At 43.7% G+C, this 20,684-nt stretch overlaps 2 protein-coding genes across 8 annotated transcripts; one reads left to right on the top strand and one right to left on the bottom strand.

Annotated features, from left to right (window-relative positions):
• Positions 1-390: 390 nt before the first annotated feature.
• mrps12 (mitochondrial ribosomal protein S12) lies at positions 391-19,992 on the bottom strand. 7 transcript variants are annotated; one of them, XR_007196605.1, is made up of 4 exons: positions 19,947-19,973; positions 19,591-19,646; positions 18,782-19,218; positions 391-407 (listed from the first exon to the last, which is right to left on the bottom strand). XR_007196605.1 is itself a non-coding variant. In XM_048270833.1 (3 exons), the coding sequence occupies exons 2-3, from the start codon at positions 19,634-19,636 to the stop codon at positions 18,839-18,841; spliced, it is 426 nt and encodes a 141-aa protein (XP_048126790.1). In that variant the 5' UTR covers positions 19,637-19,646; positions 19,843-19,992; the 3' UTR covers positions 18,724-18,838. The 7 variants fall into 7 exon arrangements, 6 of the variants coding, with proteins under 6 accessions (XP_048126790.1, XP_048126819.1, XP_048126801.1 ...); XM_048270833.1 differs by lacking the exon at positions 391-407 and having other exon boundaries at positions 18,724-19,218; positions 19,843-19,992; XM_048270862.1 differs by lacking the exon at positions 391-407 and having other exon boundaries at positions 18,724-19,218; positions 19,797-19,990.
• On the top strand, positions 9,578-17,941 carry nlrc3l1 (NLR family, CARD domain containing 3-like 1). The gene is made up of 5 exons (XM_048229852.1): positions 9,578-9,642; positions 10,314-10,406; positions 11,438-11,546; positions 12,838-13,078; positions 14,215-17,941. Exons 1-5 carry the CDS (start codon positions 9,578-9,580, stop codon positions 15,867-15,869), a joined length of 2,163 nt encoding a protein of 720 aa, XP_048085809.1. The 3' UTR covers positions 15,870-17,941.
• Positions 19,993-20,684: the final 692 nt, after the last annotated feature.

Below are 20,684 nucleotides of genomic sequence, written 5' to 3' on the forward strand. Positions count from 1 at the left end.
TTTACTGGAGTTTTAATGCAAATGTGTGTTGCTATGGTGAACTCTTTAATTCTTTATTTCCAAAATGGATTCTGGGCTCTGAGGCCTCAGGTTTGGGTATTACAGTGTCTAACTGTCTGTCTGTCTGTCTGACTTCCGCTGCCTATTCATTTTAATCTGAGTGAGTGAGTGAGTGAGTGAGTGATGGTTCCCTGTACTGAGACACGGGAGATCTCTCACTAAGAGCTGCGTAATGTGTGTGTGTGTGTGTGTGTGTGTCCCCTGTACTGAGACCTGTCTGGAACAGAGAGAGAGAGAGAGAGAGAGAGAAAGAGAGAAAGAGAGAAAGTGAAAGAATGAGAGAGAGAGAGAGAGAGAAAGTGAAAGAGAGAGTGTGTGTGACAAACACACACACACACACACACACACACAGCAGGCCACTGACACCAGGTGAACATGGGATTGCAACAAGTGAGCTGGCTGAGAGAACAGGTGATCTGGTATCTGTTGTGTGACTCTGGATCAGAACTTTGTGTCCAAACAGGCAGGGAGATTGAGACCACTAAGCTGACCCGTGTACAACAACAGCAACATGGACACACAATTGCGCTGGACCTGGGGGAATGCAATTTCATCCTGGATTTGGCTTTAATCTGTGCTGGGGTCAACAAGCTCTCTGTGTTGGTGTTTGCATCCAGAGATTGGGGTGGGCAGGTGCGTTGGGTAGAGTGCACTGCATTGGCTTAGTGCCCTCCTCAGAGCCCCAGCTTTGGAGGGTGGACAAGCCACTCCCTCCTCTGTTTGGCCAGCGTTACATTATTCATCTGTCATGCTCGGATCGGATCTGATCTGCTACTGTGACTGAAGCTGGAGATGGAGCTCTCTTCTCTTCCCTCTCCTCTCCTCTCCTCTCCTGCCCTCTCCTCTCTTCTCCCCGCGCCACTCCTCTCTTCTCTCCTCTCCTCTCCTCTCCTCTAGAACTCTAGAACCTGCGGGTGTAACTCTGCGTCCTGTGCGGTCCCGTCTGCTCCAAACTTGACCATTGCTGGCGATCTGATGTGATTAGTGTCTGATGGCCTGATACTGAGAGGGAGCCCTGTCAGATGGCTGTCAGGTTGGATACAGCTGCACTCTGTCAGTCTGTCGGTCCCTCCCTCCTGCAAACCAAACCCTCATGAAATCAATAACAGCCCTGACGGAGACTCGGCCAAACTCTCCGTCTGCTGTTTACAAGGGAGCACCATGAAGGAGTCAGAATCACTCTGTGGTATCAAGCTCTCCACTGTACTGTGCATGTGCTATAAATAGAGATTTTGCATATGTGTTTGTCTATGTGTGTGTCAGCGCATGTTTGAGGGAGAGACAAGTAAGAACAGAACAGTGGACAAAAGAGGAAGAGAGGGAGGAAGATACATAAAAAACCTGGAGAAAGAAAAGAATTACTGAGGAGAAATCGAATTGGAGAGTGTGTGTGTGTGTGTGTGTAAGTGTGAATAGTACATGTGTGTGTGTCCGAATGTGAGTATGTATTTGTGTGTGTGTATGTCTATGCGTGTGTGTGTGCGAATGTAAGTGTGTATTTGTGTGTGTGTTTGTCTGTGTGTGTGTGTGTGTGAGTGTGTGTAAGTGTGTGTGTGTGTGTGTGTGTGTGTGTGTGTGTGTGTGTGTGTGTGTGTGTGTGTGTTGGGTGATTCCCCCCGACTAGCCTGGGGGTCTCCCAGTGGATGGGTAGTGAGCTACACGTGACCCATCCGGTTTCCTGCACGGTGATGACAAGACGCGACGCGACACGGCCAACCACAACATGCACTCACTGAACCCCCCCATACTGGGCCTATAACAGCTGACTGACCCCTCCATGCCAGCTCACAGACTCCCCCCCCATTTGACCCCCCCACATCGCCCCAAAACTATGTACTGAGCCGACCCCGGGCCAGATAGGAGCCAGAGTCTGGCCAGTCAGCACTGATCTCAGTAGAAGCAAAGGGAATCTGAGGAGTCTAACAACATTGCTTGCAAAACCTCAAGTGTACCTGGGTAGATGACAATATGATGACAGGTATACATATTCAGGTAGCAGGTAAGGACTTTAGAGTCCTATTCTAGCCTCTGGGGTTGGTAACAAAAGCCCACGCAGTTCCACTATGCTCCAAAGACATAATGTAATGTACAAAGACATGATGCTCAAACAGTATAGGCATTCGCTTTTAACGCAATGCCTCTTTATATACTAATGTGGATTCTATTTGTGTATGTGTGTGGGCGTGCATGTGTTTTTGAGTGCTTTTTGTGTCTTTAACAGATACAGCCAAGACACCTGTTCACTATGCTCTCAAAAACAGACAAAAGAAATGATGCGCTAAAGCTAAAAATACATAGATTTGGCGATAACGACAATGCCTGGGGGTAGTCCAAATACCAAAATCGCGTCCAAAACAGTCCCAAGAGCCTACGTCCACCCCATCAGTCCAAAACAATAACATGCGAGATTCTCGCGTCACCGACGCTCCACTCACTCACTCAAGGTTACCATCACCAGCGCATCAGTGTCCGATCTGCTAGGCATTTATGAGTTAATGTTCAGGGTAAACATGTAAACATCCCCGTCCGTCAGAGCCTAAGCTGTTGGTGACACACTCACCTTTCATCCAGTCCACCACTTGGCTCGTTGTCCATTTACTCACGGGTTCCATTATCAGTGCCATTGTGGAAGTTTTGGCAGTTCCTGCCCTACGATAGAGTCAGAAGGAGAATCGCCTCGACACTGCAAGGCGCAATGTCAAATTGCTCCCAATTGCCTCGAAATTAGATTGAACTGGTCATCCGATGATAACTGCAGTCCGTGTTAACAGAGAGCAATATCAAAAGCGACGATTAAGGTCCTTAACTCCGAAGCATCGTTGGTTGCGGACAGCATCCCCGTTCGCTGAAGTCTTGGGCATTCCTTCATAAGCGACTTGGCCCTTCAATGCGCACAGACACAATCTGTTTTTTATTTCAATTATATCTGTATATACTGTTTCCAAACTCTCTGTATCGTATGATTTTGGTCAGTGTTTCGATGAGCCTTCGATAAAAGACGGCTGAATCCCTACGAAGCATCAATTTGGCATTGTCACACCGCTCCGACTTGCAGCTCCGCTACAGCACCGTCACTCTCCAACGCACGCTCTCGTATCCCTCTCCTCTCCTTGTTTGTCGCCAGCTCTCTCTCCCTTCCTCCCTCCCTCCCTCCTCCCTCTCTTTCTATCTCTCTTTTCCTCAACTCAACCATCAAAGAACGCAGCCTAGCGGAAACGTCCCTCGCAACAATGGGATAGTGAACGCGGAGAGTGTTGTCTGTGGCTTGTCCCTTTGGGGTTAGTGGATTTATTATAAATAACACATAAAGCGTCCTAGGCTACAAGGGCAATTATGAGGCAGCTTCATGATTTTCCATTAGATGGGCTACACTAGCGACATATAGCCTATGATTTGCAGGTAATATGATGTTAATAGGGTACTGATAGTACATAATGACGTGGTGACTAATAAAAGAAAGCCTCGGCTTTCATTAACACGCGAAGGGGATCGTGTCGATAGGTTGTAGCCTAGGTTATCCTCAGGTAGGCTAAATGCGACTGTGTCGAGTAAATAATTATTGACGTCTCAATTTAAACCAATTAAGCAGGCAACCACTGAAACAGACTCTTGTGACTCGTTTTAAGGAAGATGAGGAGGAGGCTGCTGCGCGCGCCTCGCCAATTCAAGCGTTCACGACACGAGCTGCACGAGGGCTGTCACCGCCTCGAGGAGCTACAGGAGAAAGAGAGGGCTAAGGCGCCCTCGGGTGTAACGTCACACCGATTACATTCCCGAAGATGCCTCGCCCCAACTAGAGAGTTTTCAATCTGCGGGAGTAAATAGCTTCACTGAAGTATAGAATAAACTGTAAAGCACCTCACGGATGGCTCATCTGATGGAACATTTCTTGAATAACTGACTGACTGGACGGGATCTGATTTTATTAACTTAAAACCCTTTCATTTTGGTATATCCTACCTTAAGCTATTTCATTATGATTTGTATGTCATTTTGACAAGAATCATCTTTTTAAAAAAGCAAAGCCCCTCCTGCAATTAATATTTTACTCGTTTTAATCTTTTACTGTTTAATTAACTAATTAACCAATGAATTAAATGTCAGGTTTCCAACATGTAAGTTTAAATTGGATGGATGTGTGACAGAGGTGTGTGTGTGTGTGTGTGTGTGTGTGTGTGTGTGTGTATGTGCATGTGTGTACCAGGTGTGTGTGTGTGTGTGTGTGTGTGTGTGTGTGTGTGCATGCACCAGATGTGTGTGTGTGTGTGTGTGTGTGTGTACAAGGCGCAGTACAAAAAACACAACTGGATTTGTTTTCTGGAAGTGGAAATGGGGACATGCAGGCGCTTAAAGTCATCATGCTGGAGTTTGTCTCCTCGGGTCAGGTGTGACTTTTCCCGTTTGTTTTGCAAGTAGATGTCTGGGCAGATTGTGGTTGTTTGACAGAATCTTTCACTGACAAGGCCAAGCCTGTGGCATTTTGACCAACCTTGAGGAAAAAGTTCCATCCTGTTTAAATCAAGGCACTTTAGGATGTGTGTAGGATGTGTTCCACAACGCAGATATTCTGGCTGCCCGCAGGAAATCACATGCATTGTGGATAGCTTATTTTTTAATGAAAACATAGCCTACTATAGAGTTTACAAATGATTTCCTTTAATTTCACGTTTCCATATCATTAAAACCCGATTCAAAATGATTTATTATTTATGAATTAATTCGATTATTAATTAATAAACCAGTAGGCCACGGCTGCCTCAAGATAGATAGATAGATAGATAGATAGATAGACAGATAGATAGATAGATAGATAGACAGATAGACAGATAGATAGATAGATAACTTTTCCCAGAGGGAAATTGCAGTGTTGCAATGGTGTGTGGGCATAATTCGGCCCAGGAGTTCATAGCTCTGTACATAAGTATATATACTCTTTTGATCCCGTGAGGGAAATTTGGTCTCTGCATTCACCCCAATCCGTGAATTAGTGAAACACACTCAGCACACAGTGAACACACAGTGAACACACAGTGAGGTGAAGCACACACTAATCCCGGCGCAGTGAGCTGCCTGCAACAACAGCAGCGCTCGGGGAGCAGTGAGGGGTTAGGTGCCTTGCTCAAGGGCACTTCAGCCGTGCCTACTGGTCGGGGTTCAAACCAGCAACCCTCTGGTTACAAGTCTGAAGCACTAACCAGTAGGCTACGGCTGCCCCAATGTATACATATACATTATATATGTATACATATAGCTCTGCTAAGGATTTGTTACGATTGTTGTGGGCCCAATGGTGCCTGGGCATACTCTCTTGATTGTTGTTCTTGCCACCAGTAGAGGGCGTTTGTGCAGAAATAAAACTGAGCAGAACTTGGAAATGCACACACACACACACACAGAGAGAGAGAGAGAGAAAGAGAGACACACACACACACTACACGTGTGGCAGATCCTTGGATATATGTTTCTTTTTTAAAAAAAGAAAACAGCCAGATTCAGGTGAGAAAGTACAAGATAAGCCTTTAAAGGCATAGCTCAAAGGACGAGACAGACGTGCTGATGCTCTAACTGTTGCCTATATGGGGGTTTCAAGGGGCAGAACTGCAGCCTATAAAAATTAGTTAGCTCACCAAACTGCAACCTTCTGTGTCATCACACAACTTTACCCTTTTAGTTGAAATGACAACTAATTCAATTGTAGAATAAACTAGTAATAACAACATACAAATAATAAGCCAATATGATTAGACCAAATTAAATTGCTAGACTATGATGAACATTGAGGTCAGTGATTTAATGTTAGGGGTTCTCTTGTGCATCAACCTAGCTGTTAAACTAATTTTATACAATGCCTATTATACTACAATTGCTGATGACAGTCACTCAGAGGCTATTTACTGGGGGATATGATATATTTTGGGATAACACCTACATAGCCACAATGTTTAGTGTCCCTAACACCATTAAACATAATTAATAAAATAAATAAATAGGCTACAGTTCAAACAACCATTATTGTTTGTTCATGTAGGCTTATTCTGAAATATATTTAAACTGGACTGAACTGCCCACTTCTTGGTACGAGATCCACTGTCAGCTGCTCATTAGGGGCCAGAACCATTATAGACCCTTTCAACAAGGTAAACAAAAACAATGCTTGAACGTTCTATTTGGGCCCCAATCTACTTCCTCTGCATTAAGATAACATATGGAATGTTACAAAGGAAGTCTTGTGGGGCCAACTATGATGCTGATAATGGAACACTCTTGAAAGGGTCCATACTGGGACACGTGCCCCAGTATAGAACTGCTGTGTCCCAGACAGTCCGGAAAAAGGAATATATAGCATGTATGAGGCCGAAGTAATTAGCTTAGGTTAACTAGCTGAACAACACAGGTGACCACTACTGCATAATTTCATGGAGTGCTGAAATTACACTATTTTTGACCATTTCTGAACTGTGAAATTCAGCAAATATGTTTTGTGGTTGTAAACGTATTGCAGCATCATCATAACTATTCCATCTGTGTGTGCATGGTTAAAATGCAAATATTTCTATCCATAGATACAAATGATCAATTCTAAGCACTGAATTTCTTTTCAAAGTGTACCAGATTGATACATTTAAACATTAAAATATAAAACATGTTCTTAGGGGGAGCATGCCCCCGTACCACCCTAGGGGGGGGGCGGGGGGGGGGTCTTCTGCCCCATTGCAGGTCTAGTCTAGTGGGTCGAGGTCTAGTGACGCTAGGGTTGCCACCTGTCCAGGATTTTCCTGATTGTCCAGGATTTTCATGGTCTGTCCAGGAAAATAAAAATAAAAATCCTGGACACTGAATGTCCCGGATTTTTGTACATGATGCGCAAAATGTGTATTTCAGTTTAATTGAAGCGTGCCTACGTCCATAAACGTATGCACAGCCTTATTGGCTCTACAAAAATGACGTAGCATAACATGGGTGGTGGTGGTGGGGGCACGCACCTTGGAGGTTCATTAGAAATGGTAAGGTGGATCTCTTACGGATCTCTTACTCGACGGAGAGTGTGTGGGACAAGGAGAGACAGAGAAAGGAAAGTTTATTCCAAGCAAAAAAGCAGAACCTAATTATGTATTCCCCCTTTTTCTCAATACTGCCCCCAGGTGTCCACAACTAAAAACTGTTGAAAATATAACAAAATAATAAAGGTCTGCTATTAAATAAAGCAATTAACTAAACAAATAACTAGAAATTGTCATTCTTACTAATTTTATATACAATTGTCGCTTAGAATGACGGTTTTTATCTTGGGTTAGATGTGCGAAAGGCGCCGTTGCTTACAAACAAAAAGGTCGATTGGATGGTCAAAATGTCCAGGATTTTTGTCAGACACAGGTGGCAACCCTAAGTGACGCCTGTTAGGGGCTGAGCACACCTAGACTATAAGGTCTTATCTACAATCGCCCCTGGCAAGCCTTTACAAAAATAAATGCAGTTATTTGACAAAAAACTTTCTGAAGTAGGCTACAATGCATTACAATGCAGTTTCATGTCCAAAACATTGCATTTCTGCATATGCACTACAAAAATGCAGTTTTGACACGTTAATAAGTCATATAGTTCTCAGTAGGCTACTGTGTCTTTAAAACAGGCGTACACAAACAGACGAAAGCGAAACTGCTAAGGAAGTGGTCCTCCTGTCTTCTAGAAAGTCTCTACATGCACACCTCGATGCACTGCGTTGTCGAATGTGTAAAGTAATATTGTCCACTTAACAGCTGAAATGAGGATCTGAAAGAGTAGAAATGTAAGTAACTGCTGTAACAAACTATTTGACTTCGAAAGTCAGTCCAATAACTTAGAGGTAACCTACTGTCCCATTTCCGTAGCTGTAATAATAAGAAGTTAGCTAGCCTCTCCAACACCTTTACACCCATACTACATCAGATTGCTGGCGATAGGTATTTTTTCATTCTTTAAATGTCTTGTCATAAGGTCTGGTGAGAGGTTTATGAGTGAGTTTATGTTTAGCTGTTCAGAAGATCGATATCGTGATATGCATGCATAGTCGTTGTAGGCCACTGTAACTTTAGGCGTGTGTGGGGGGAGGTTGCAACAACGCTGATTCAAAGTTCGGCCCTTGTGGTGTATGCGTTAACCTAGTCCCATTAAATTAGACCACAGCTGAAACGTGGTGCCTAGTCTAGGCCAGTTTTCCACAATCCTCTCTATATTTATTGCAACCACATTTGTAACCGTTGCATACCAGAGTCACGACATGAAAGAACATGTCAAAGGTCACACAAGCCTCCGTCTTAATCGTTGGGGTAGGCAGGTGTCCATGTCGTGTTTTATGAGGTCATATAGTCCGTATAGCCAATATCAGGATATAGCTTAAAGACTGTCAAAAGCTCATCTGTCAAGAGGTTTGTATTTTGTCCCTTCCTACCTCGAGACATCCTGCAGCTCAGGACAGTGTTTGCAGTCACTTAGCTAGTGTGCAGACTCAGAGTCATCCAATGTTACATCAGGATTTAAGCAAATATTCAAAGGTGACAACAAACGTGTTGCAAAAGTATTCAACCCCCATGAAATTTATCACAATTTTCACATTTTAAAAAAACATACTTTATCATATTTGCGCAATCAGTGTTTTTATTGTGGACATTTATATTTCTTATGATTTCAAAAAATCATTGTAATTAAAATATACGTATTAGATGTACTAAATAGTGAATATTTAGACAGATGAAAACACTGATCTTTTTAAATAAGAAAATCGAAAAGCATTAATTCCTGTCTGCGTATTATTTCTGAGTGTGTGCAATTTCTGAGTGTGTGCTATTTCTGAGTGTGTGTTAATTCTGAGTGTGTGTTATTTCTAAGTGCCTTTCTATATTTGTCTCGTTAGCATCGGCCTCCTCTGAACCTGAGCAACATCCACCACGCATCGCACTCTCTCCGAGAGACAAACACGTAGAGAAATGGACACGCAGTCGGAGATTCCAGCCGGTCGTGGAGCCTCCATCCACGGGTCTGAGGATGGTGACGATGGCATGACCTGGGATAGGCGATCGTTTGATTTACCAGAATGGTATGTGATACTTGTGTGCCTGTGCTTGTGTGCTCCAAACTCTCACTAGTTCTTCTAACAGTGAATAAGTGCTGTTAAAGATGCTCCTGCCGGAGCCTAACAAAGCCAGGCATTGTATCCACACACAAGTGCTGTTTTATGTTTCCCATAAGAACCCTTGTAGAAGGAGGGAGTCAAATATAACTATAACGTAATGCAGTCATTTATGTTACCCTTTTAGATGTTTAAACTGCATGTTTTGTTTCTCACCTGTTGATCCTGTGCCGTGTGACCATGCTCAGTGACATGTTTTGTTTCTCACCTGTTGATCCTGTGCCGTGTGACCATGCTCAGTGACATGTTTTGTTTCTCACCTGTTGATCCTGTGCCGCAGTGACCATGCCTGACATGTTTTGTTTCACCTGTTGATCCTGTCCACCATGAAGAGAGCGACCTGCCCCAAGCATGAAGACTGCAGCATGGACTGCAGACGACGCTGCACCTGCTGCACCTGAGGACATTTTAATCAAGTATGTCAGGGTTTGCTGCTAACCGATGAGTGTATTAGGAACCTCGTATTACCAGACACAAAGTCATGTTTTACGCTTTCTTTCCTAAACTCGTATTTAGTAAGGACACAGACAACATATTAAATGTTGAAAATGACAAATTTGACTATTTCATGGAAAATATAATTATGTTCAATTTGAATTTGATACCAGCAACACATTTCAAAAAACTTGGAAAAATAGGAGGAATGTTTCAAAACTAATTAGGGTAACTGGCAACATGATTGGGTATGAAAAAGAGCATCCCAGAGAGGCAGAGTCTCTTAGAAGTAAAGATGTAGGGGTATTCATCACTCTGTGTAAACCTGAGTTTAAAGGTTGTATCAGCGATAGCGGGGTAACGTCCCCAGACGTTACCAGACACAAAGTGATGTTTTATAATCTCAGCAAAAACCGTAGGGAACTTTGGCAAGTAGCGTCAGGAAAACTAGGAGCTTAACACTTGACTTAACAACTCTTGTCTAATCTTCATCTCTAGAAATGGGTGGATATGTTGAAATAAATAAAATTTAAATAATAATGAACAAAATGTCAAGGGTGCATTATGGAGAAGTTTGTAAAGATGTGTTAGTGATGATTCCTTGTAAGTGTTCTTTCCTTCAGGTGTTCATGAGATGTTGTTGTGCCTACAGGATTGAGTTTGAAAGACCGGAGTCGACAGCATCAAGTGTCTACTCTCTGGAGAGTGACGAGGGCGTGGAGGACGAGCTGAAGGCCGAACTCCAGTAAGGACACGCGCGCACACACACACACACACACACCAAACCCCACCCACTCTCCCATCAGACTCTCCCATCTGCAGATATGACCTAGACACCCTTGTGTAATGAACTGGGACACCAGTGAACAGAGATTCTCAGTATTGCTTAGTTTTTTTTTTTTTTGGAAAAAAAGTTGAAAAAGCCTACATCAAAGTGTAACTCCGGAGTAAAAACAACCTAGGGTCTATTTACGGTAGTTAACAACTTCAAACGTTTGATAAAGGGCAAAATTACGTTAATTGGTGGCGTTTTGAGCAAGACCGTTTATTTGCATTATCACTGAATGCACTTACAGTGATGCTAACCAGGCAAGGTGCCACGTTAATATTTTATACCACTAACAATGCTCAAAATAGACCGTATTTTCCGGACTATAAGTCGCACCGGAGTATAAGTCGCACCAGTCAAAACATTTTCATGAAGAGGAAAAAACCACATATATAAATATATATATATATATGTTGCACCTGAGTCACAGGACCGGCAAAACTATGAAAGAAAGTGCGACTTATAGTCCGGAAAATACTGTAATTATACTTCTGTGGTGGTTTCTACAGACAAACCGAAGATTGTAACAAGTGTACAAGGAGGTTATAACAAGACCTGTATCTGTAGGAAAAGAATTCCATGGCTTCCTGGTTTCAAAATCATGCGAAACAATCGAATCAGCGCGCAGAAAACGATGTGTTTGTATCGAAAGATTCAACCAGATCTGCGCAACACTCCAAGGTTGAACACGTCTTCACGGTCTTGCTCAAAACACCACCAATCAACATAATTTTGCTCTCAATCAAAAGTTTGAAGTTGTTTACTACCATAAATAGACCCTAGGTTGTTTTTAATCTGGAGTTACACGTTAAGTATAATAGTAATAATATCAATATAATAACAATAATATCAGTAGCAACAGTTAAAGTATATAAAGTACACCAGCATGTTTACATGAAGTGGTTCAATGGATGCCAATTCTCCCAGTATTCTGCTTCTGTGTTTAGGGTTCGCAGGAGGCCCAAAAACAAGAAAAGCTGCTCTGGGAAACCGGAGCTTGCGATCGCCCCTAACTACAAGAGGCACCCGGCTCTGACTGTCAAATACACGTTCAAGGTTCGCCTTTCACTTTCAAGTTCACTAATAATTCATGCAACTTGGAGAAGTTCATCCAACTTGTGTTTTTTTGTAGTGCATAACATTTTCAACAATATTTAGAATATAAAATTTTGCAGTTGTCCACATCTCTACCCAGGGCTGAGCTATAGGCAGGAATAGTGCAAGGGAATTGAGCAAGAGTGTTGTAACTCCATTTACGCTTAAACTCATTGGGTATGAAAAAGAGAAATCATATTTAACAGTATTTCTCCATAGAGAAAGAGTCCAGGTGCTAAAATGGCCTGTCTGCGATCCAGACCTGTCAAATTAGGTGCATCATGGAATGAAAAACATGATTAAGAATACCTCATACTGTTGAGCAATTGAAATCCTATGTCGGCCAGGAATGGAACATTTAATTCTCAAAACTCAAGCAACTGGTCTTCTCAGTTCCTAAACATTTACAGAGTTGTGTTAAATTGAGAGGTGAAGCAGCATAGTGGGGAACATTCCCTGTCTCAACTTTTTTTGAAACATGTTGCCAGCATTAAATTCAAAATGAACACATATTTTTCATGAAATGGTCAAAAGTTTCATTTTGAACATTTTATATGTTGTCTATGTTCTTTTTGCTGCTAAGTATGGGTTTACAAGACTTGTATATTATCACATTCTATTTTTATTTGCATTTTACACAACGTCCCAATTTTTTCTGATTTGGAGTTGTACATACAGTTACTCACAACTTTATAGTCACAAGTTCACTTGGAAAAATGTGGTAGGAAGAAGTGTAGGGCTGGGCGATATATCGATATAAAAGATGTATTTTAAAATGCGATATGGAATTAGACCATATCGCATATATCGATATAGTTCAAATTTGTGCTGTGATCCTTGCTCCACGCAAGCCGCTGACCGGAGCTCTCTGCACTGCTCCCCTCTCTGCACTGCTGTGAAACTGCACGCTACTTTTCTCATATAAATATATTTATTTCAGAAAAAGATTGGCCTATTTTATTTTATAGGCTACTTTTATTTAAGATACTTTTTTTTATTTAAATGTGCACCTTACGGAGCTTTGATTTCAAAAAAGGCACTCCAGTTTTATGTTTACATTTTATTGTTATTTGAGTAGTGAGTTTTCAATAAAACTACTCATATTTGACTAAACATTTCATTTTACAGCTCTAACTTTGCGGAAAAAATATCGGGATATATATCGTATATCGATATTCAACTTAAATATATCGGGATATGACTTTTGGTCCAAATCGCCCAGCCCTAGTGTAGTGTATATTGTTGTGTTCAGCTCCTCCAGCAAGTGTTAAAGAAGCTGACTGAAGCTCAGATGAAGTTCTTTAAGAAGTTCCTGTGGGAACGTTACCCTGAGTTCTTCAGGGACCCTCTGGATGTCCTGGACCTCATCGACCTGGTGGACAAGATGCTGGAGTGCTGTGACATCGACATCTCGCTCAACATCACCCAGCATGTGCTCGAGTTCATGGGACTCCGTAAACTCGTGAGCTACATATGTGGACACCTTCATAGGAGTAAGAACAACTTTACCCACCAACAACTAGGGATGTAACGATATGAAAATTTAACCTCACGCTTATAGTGACTAAATTGTCACGGTTTTCGGTATTATCGCGGTATAAAAAGACACAGAGTGGCGTTTTGCGTGCAGACGTTTCGCGGTGAAAATGTCCCGCCTTTTTAAAAAATCAGGTGTAACCTAATCCGAATCGCAGTTAATTACATCATGCAGCTTGGGTGTATGTCAAAAGCAAGCTCGGATGAAGCTGGGAGGGATTAAATACACGGTTTCCACACCGTGGTAATCAACAGTGATAATCATGATGTTTGAAATGAAAACGGTAATTATTATCGTCAGCATTTTTATCACGGTTTACCATTATACCGGTAATCGTTACATCCCTACTCCACATATGACACACACTTACCTGCACGGGCTATGATCTTGTCCTATCACCAGCCCTTGAGACCTGTAATAAGCTGATATCCCTGTCTTATGTTAGAACTTTCACGCATGAGAAACATATGGAACAGACTAACTTTCATGGGCTATGATGGCATCCATCATATAACCTCTTATTACTCCTTGTGACCTTTAATAAGCTGATATCCCTGCCGTACACATGTTGCACATGATAGAGACTGGTCTTCATGGCCTATAATTGTAGCAAATTTTGGCTGTAAACTATATTGGCATGACTTCATATTACAGCTTGATAGTGCAGCCATGGCCCACTGGTTAGGGCTTCAGACTTGTAACTGGAGGGTTTGCCGGTTTGAACCCCGACCAGTAGGAACGGTTGAAGTGAAAGCACCTAACCCCTCACTGCTCCCCGAGCGCCGCTGTAGCAGGCAGCTCACTGTATCGGGATTACTGTGTGCTTCACCTCACTGTGTGTTCACTGTGTGCTGAGTGTGTTTCACTAATTCACGGATTGGGATAAATGCAGAGACCAAATTTCCCTCACGGGATCAAAAGAGTATATATACCGGTACTTATACTATGTATCCTCAAAATAACAGTGTTTGTAATATGAATAACCGAATGACAACCAAATAACACTGTTGGTTTGAATATTTTGAATTATTCATAAGCACACGTGTTATTACTCCTTACGACCTGTAATAAGTAGACGTCTCTGTCTTGCAGATGAGGTGCGCTATGGTTTGAAGCAGCAGCTGAGAGAGAAGTACTCCGTCATTCACGAAGGCTGCCCAAAGAATGGCGGGCCGGCGGACTTTGAGTCGGTCTACGCCGACCATTTCATCACGTCGGGGCTGTACGCGCCGGTCAACGGCGAGCACGAGCTGAGAGGGCTGGTTGAGGAGCTGAGGGTGGACAAGGGGTTCAAGTACAAGCCCATAAAGAACACCGACATCTACAACCCGGAAATCGTGGCCGAGCGGTACCTGAGGCTCATGGTCATGAGGGGCATCGCCGGGATCGGCAAGACCACGGCCGTGCAGCGCTTCATCATGGACTGGGTCAACGAGAAGGCGCACGAAGAGATCTACTTCGTGTTCCCGCTGTCGGGCGAGTACGTGATGCAGCACCTGGACGATGAGAAGTCGCTCCGAGAGATCCTGAACGAGCTCTACCCCGCCGTGGTGCCCCTGGCCGACCTGGAGTTCGAGGACTGCCAGCTGATGTTCATCCTGGACGACGCGGACGAGCTGGTGCACGAGCTGGACTTCCTGTACACGCACTGCTGGTGCGACGCCAACACTGTGGTGCCCGTGCGCAACCTGTTCATCAACCTCATCAAGGGCAACCTGCTGCACTATGCCTTCCTGTGGATGGTGACGCGGCCGCTGTCGTCCTGCGCGCTCCCCTCCGACCGTGTCAACCAGGTGGTGGAAGTGCGCGGCTTCGACGAGGACGCCCGCGACCAGTACTTCCGCAAGCGCTTCGGCGGCGAAAAGGACCCGGCGCAGGCCGAGCGCGCCGTCGCCTACGTGCGCGCCAACAAGACCATCTTCATCATGTGCCACCTGCCCATGTTCTGCTGGGTGGTGTCCAACTACCTGCGGAAGGTGTTCAAGAAGTACCCGCGGGGGCAGGAGCCGCCGGGCGCCCTCACGGAGCTCTACGCGCACCTGGTGCAGGTGTACTTCAACATGCGCGAGAGGCGCGAGAGGGAGACTGGCCCGCTGGCCGAGGACAAGAAGTGGGAGGACAGCAGGCAGCTGCTGATGAAGATGGCCAAGGTGGCGTACACCATGCTGGACAAGGAGGCCTTCCACGTGTCCAAGAGCAACTGGAAGGACGAGGACTCGGACGCCAAGGAGGCCATCGTGCGCTCGGGGCTGCTGTCCGAGTACTACCGCGAGAGGTTCATCCTGTATCAGGAGAAGATCCGCTGCTTCATCCACCCCACGGTGCAGGAGTTCATGGCTGCCCTCTACGTGTTCCTCATGTTCAAGAACCACGGAAAGAACGTTCTAGACACCAGCAAGATGTCCATGATCAAGCTCCGGGACCTGAGCCTGGCGGACGTCTACAAGTCCGCCGTGGACAAAGCGGTGCACTCCAAGGCCGCCGCCCCTTGCCACTACGACCTGTTTCTGCGCTTCCTGGCAGGCATGGGCGCGGAGTCCACCCAGAGGCTTCTGGGTGATTTTATTAATCAAGTCGGGTGCAAGAACGCGGCCCTCGAGGATGCCGCCAAGGCCCTCAGGAGAAAGATGAAGGAGCATCAAGACAGAAAGGAGACTTTGGAGAAGTGCATTGAAGAACTGTACCCAACAACCAACCCAACCCAAGCCAACCTAACAGCTTCACGCAAAGGAAGCCTTAAATTCTAACTTCATGACACTCACATAGGGTTTATGTTATTTACAAGACACTTTTGTCCAAAGCAACTTGCAATGACATCAGTAAACATTACAACATTAACATGAACAGTTTATAGAGAGGCTGCATTGCACCCTCTGACACCACGTGCCTTATTCGTTAATTTGAGATGATTTTTTTGTGCATTTTTTTTATATTTTCTTTTGGAAATGGCGATATTTGAGAATGTCCTGATCAAAGTCATTCTGTTGCAGTACTTAACTTCAGCTAACGCTGGGATGCTTTTGACAGCCCACCAGCAGTGTGGAGCAAATTCATTTGAGTTTGTATTGTTTCTGGCTGTGCACTAACAAAAGGTTTGTTATATAAAGAAAATTAGTCTTTTTTTTTTTTTTATATATCAGATGCTTTCATCCCATCATGAGGGTGATTTGCTGAAACCACAATTACAAGGGAAATCACATTGGCCATTCTATCTACAGCACTTGTCAGATGGACATAGGAGTTAGTAAGGCAATGATAAATGCCAAATACCATGATAAATTATGTCCTGTCCAGAAATGCTTAATTGTCTCAATGTATAATAGCTTTACCTAAATGTATCTTTACTGGGCGTATGTCTTAACAAGCGTGTGCTGTAAGATGAAATGTTTCCAGAGATCCCTGAGAACTGAAAAGGAAAAAGCAAAAGTTGAAAGATGTTTTGTGGGGTTAATTACAAAAAGGGAAACAAGCAATAATGCTAGCAGTTGATTGGTGTATGTGGTGATCAGATGGGTACATGGGAGCGTGAGTATTGGTGGAGAGGTTTGTTAGTATTTGTTTGCCAAGGATAACTTTATCACTGTCTATGCTTGTCATGCCTGTAATACCATTGTTAGCCTATGATGATCTCTCCACCCAAGGAGAGTGATCTCAGCAAAATATGAAAACTCATCTCCAGAAGGTTGCATTTTTAAAAATATGGTCACACAAAGCTGCATGCACATGACATGAAAACTGGTCAACTGGCAAAAACAATAATTTGTTAATTAAACACCGGAGTTCTGCGTCATACTATCGTACACTGGAGAGGACTATGGGGATTTCCCGAGAGTTTCAAATAAGACCACAGTGCACCGCAATATGAAGTGGACTGCTTGACTACTATGTGTACATGTTTTTCATTCCTTATTTATACAGTTTTGCATTTGTAGAATGTGTTCCAGTCTTTTAAGAAAACATGAGTGATCTGCCAAAACAGATTACTTTTATTTTAATGGAATTCAAGTTAAACTATATGACATCACAGAATAGCGCAATCATGAAACAAATATAAACATGATTATCCCTGTACTGTTCAAAAGTTTACATAGCCTTAGTTCTTAATACTATGTATTGGTCCTTTTAGCATTTTTGATGACTTGCAGCGTTTTGTGGTCGTTGTGGATCTTTTATTACTTTTAGTACCGTGTCCCGTAAACACTTGGGTTGTCTCACGTGAAGTGCACATTTGAGATGTCCCCACAGTGGCTTAATTAGACTGAGATCCGAAAACTGTGATGGCCACTCCAGAACCTTCACTTACTCCTACTGTAGCCACTGAAGGGTCAAACTGGTCCAAGTCCAAGTGTGTCCCATGTGCAGTTTTGGGCCAGTGAGTGCAAATTGTCCTCCTTGCATGATGCATTAATCTTGCCAGCAATTCTGACAACATTCCCTGCATCTTTGTAGCTGACACACCCCCAAAACACTAGACATCCACCTCCGTGCTTTACAGGGTGAAGAAAGATTTTCGTTAGTCATATTTTCCAAAAACTCAGCAATACTTCACAAATGCTGCCAGGGTATGTGAACTCATGAGCACAGCACTGGAGATGAGAAAGTGGCACGAAGTGTGATTTATGTGTGTGTAACTGTGAAGAGTGAAGTCAGAGGGGCAAACACAGTAGCAGTCGGTGTGTGATTATAAATGTGCAGGTGCCCACAGTGTGTATGGTGTTTCATCAAACTATTCCTGTATTAGGAAACTCATGAGTATGTGAATATGTTTGATGTCTGTCAAGCTGGAAGGGATTCTAAATAAATGGGCTGTTGAGTTGAATTCTTTTTTCTTGAGAAGAGAAACCAGTGGAGAACAGAAAATTGTTCTCCGATGGCAAGCGCATAGCATGCAAAATCAGACCTGAAAGTGGGCATGTTAAACTTAAAATGACTGAAATTCCCAAACTGTTTACGCAATATTTTAGTTAATCCCTTGAAATAAAGCTGAAAGTGTACACTACAAAGCACATCTTAATCACTTCATTTCAGACCCATTCTGATGGTGTATTTACAGTACAGATAAACCTACAAACATGGTTTCCTGACTGTTGATGCTGTTTATTGTCAGTTTGTAAAGTTTAAGCAAAGTAGGAAGTAACGTTAGGAATTTCTGATCAATGTGATTGAAATCATTGGTCCAGCCTTACCAAAGTTAGTGCTCGTCCCCATGCAAGTGTTGTAAAGAATCCCAATCATGAGTCACCAGACTGTATTCACTTTGTGAATGAGTTTGGATATTTCCAAGCTAGGAGTTCAAAGGCAACATTACAAAAGTTGTGTTACTGTCCAAATACATATGGACCTGACTGTAAAAGCCCATTACACCCTGATATCTCCAGTTTGACCACCAGATCTCCGTGGCCAAGGTAGGGGACTGCCCTCTCCGAGTGCCCTTCTTGTTGATGATTGTGACAGGGACGCATTTCCCCACATTGAATCAAGCAATGTCTTTTGCAACATCTCATCTAGCCTCATCTTCTCTGACAAAAATAACACAGGAGATTAGATGAACAACCTGACAAAGACCCGGTTTATAAGTATGTATACACTCTTTTGATCCTGTGAGGGAAATTTGGCCTCTGCATTTATTCTGCATTTATTCCACATTCAAACACACACAACACAGAATATATAATATGAAATACAGTGCACAAACAAGCATCGCCTCTTCCTGAAATCACTGTTTTTTCTTCACCACGTGGGCACAGTCATATTTGCCCCTGACCACAGTCAGCTTGACACCGGGCAGGTCCTGCGTTCTGCCCCCCTGCACCAACACCACGTTGTGCTCCTGCAGGTTGTGCCCCTCGCCGGGGATGAACACCACGGCCTCCTTGCCGTTGGACAGCCGGACGCGGGCGCACTTGCGGTTGGCCGAGTTGGGCTTCTTGGGTTTGCGGATCATGGTTTTCAGCACCACCGCTTTCAGCTGCGGCCGTCCGAACGTAACGCTGACCTTCGGTGGCCCAGAAGTGGGCTTGCCCTGACGATGCATCTGGTTTAGGGTGGCCATCGTCCTGGAGAGGACGGGAGTAGACCACTGGGAGACAGGTGAAACTGCAAACGGAGAGACAACAGCAACAGGAGAGGCTAATGTTAGTGCATGGCCACCAAATCAGGTGCAGCAAGTCACCCTGCTATGCACTCCAAAATATCATCATCATCATATAAAATGAATTGCATATAACAACTGTAACTTAGGATGTGAAAAAACAACATGCTACTGTCAAGGTAGCAGATAAACATAAATCACATGTCAGCATGAGACATTCTTGTGAAATGTGACATTACACATCTACCCAAACGGAGTAACCTAGAGAGGCTCTGGAGTAGTTTGTGCTGCCTTTGACTTGCACTGTAAGTAGACAGAAGCCCATTTTCCACAGAAGCCTAATTCTTACCACATCAAGCAGCAGCAATGTTACTCACCCTGAAGAAACGACAACAGCGGTCTCAACTTCCCCAAGAGCGACATGTTTCTAAATCTGAGACGAAACGTAAGGTCAGAGTCATGTCAATTTTGCACGATTAGCTAAATAACATCTACAATTTTAACAACAGAGTGGGATAGGTTAGTTACATTAACTGTTAACGTTAATGGAGTCACCTTGTAACAGCTCGTTAGGTTTGGTTACCTATAAGTCAACGCTAACTTCAACACAGCTGATCTCCAACTATTACCTGCCCGCCGTCAGCTCCTGCAAATGTGGTTGTACTCCTGGCGAGCAATCTAGACATACGATCTTTAAACACTCAAATTAGTACATCAACTTATCCATGTGCACCTCCATGTTGTTTCCTCCGCAGTGACGTACACCGGAAACTCTTCTTCTTCTTCTGTCATTCAGCCAAGCCTAATCTTTATGAGGAATATGGGCGCCCCCTGGAGTTTATGGCTGTGACAAAACGTTTGCCTCGTCATTTTCCCATCATCCCATACACACACACACACTAACCATTTATTATGACCGCCGCGCAGCGAAGCGCGGTACACGAAACTTGGTGGACATGTAACCCCACATGGATAGCATGGAACCATCGTTTTTCGTTTTGATCTGTAGCCCCCCCTGAATTGGACCCCCGAAAGGAGGGTAGGGCAGACACAGTTTTCTGTGAATATCTCGAAAACCGTAGGGTTTTAGGAGGACCATTTTTTTTTTGTATGTTGATCTCAAGGGGCCATGTCAACCCATTCCATAACCACTCATTTCATGTATAGCGCCACCTAGTTAAACACAAAAAAGTAAAAATGAGGTGGTGTAATTGAAGGTATCTGTGACCTAACATAGTCAAAACTGCACGAAATTGGAAGTGTAGGATCATTATGACACCCTCTGTATGCACGCCAAGTTTTGTGGAATTCCGTTCATGGGGGGCCACACAATACATTAATTTATGTTATTATACACCAACTGGCCTGTAGGTGGCCGGAGACAGTTTTCTGTGAATATCTCGAGAACCGTAGGGCCTAGGAGGTCCACCTTTTTTTTTATGTTGGTCTTAAGGGGCATGTCAACCCATCC

The sequence above is a fragment of the Alosa alosa genome, chromosome 2 (genome assembly GCF_017589495.1).
Source record: "Alosa alosa isolate M-15738 ecotype Scorff River chromosome 2, AALO_Geno_1.1, whole genome shotgun sequence".
Lineage (NCBI taxonomy): Eukaryota > Metazoa > Chordata > Actinopteri > Clupeiformes > Clupeidae > Alosa > Alosa alosa.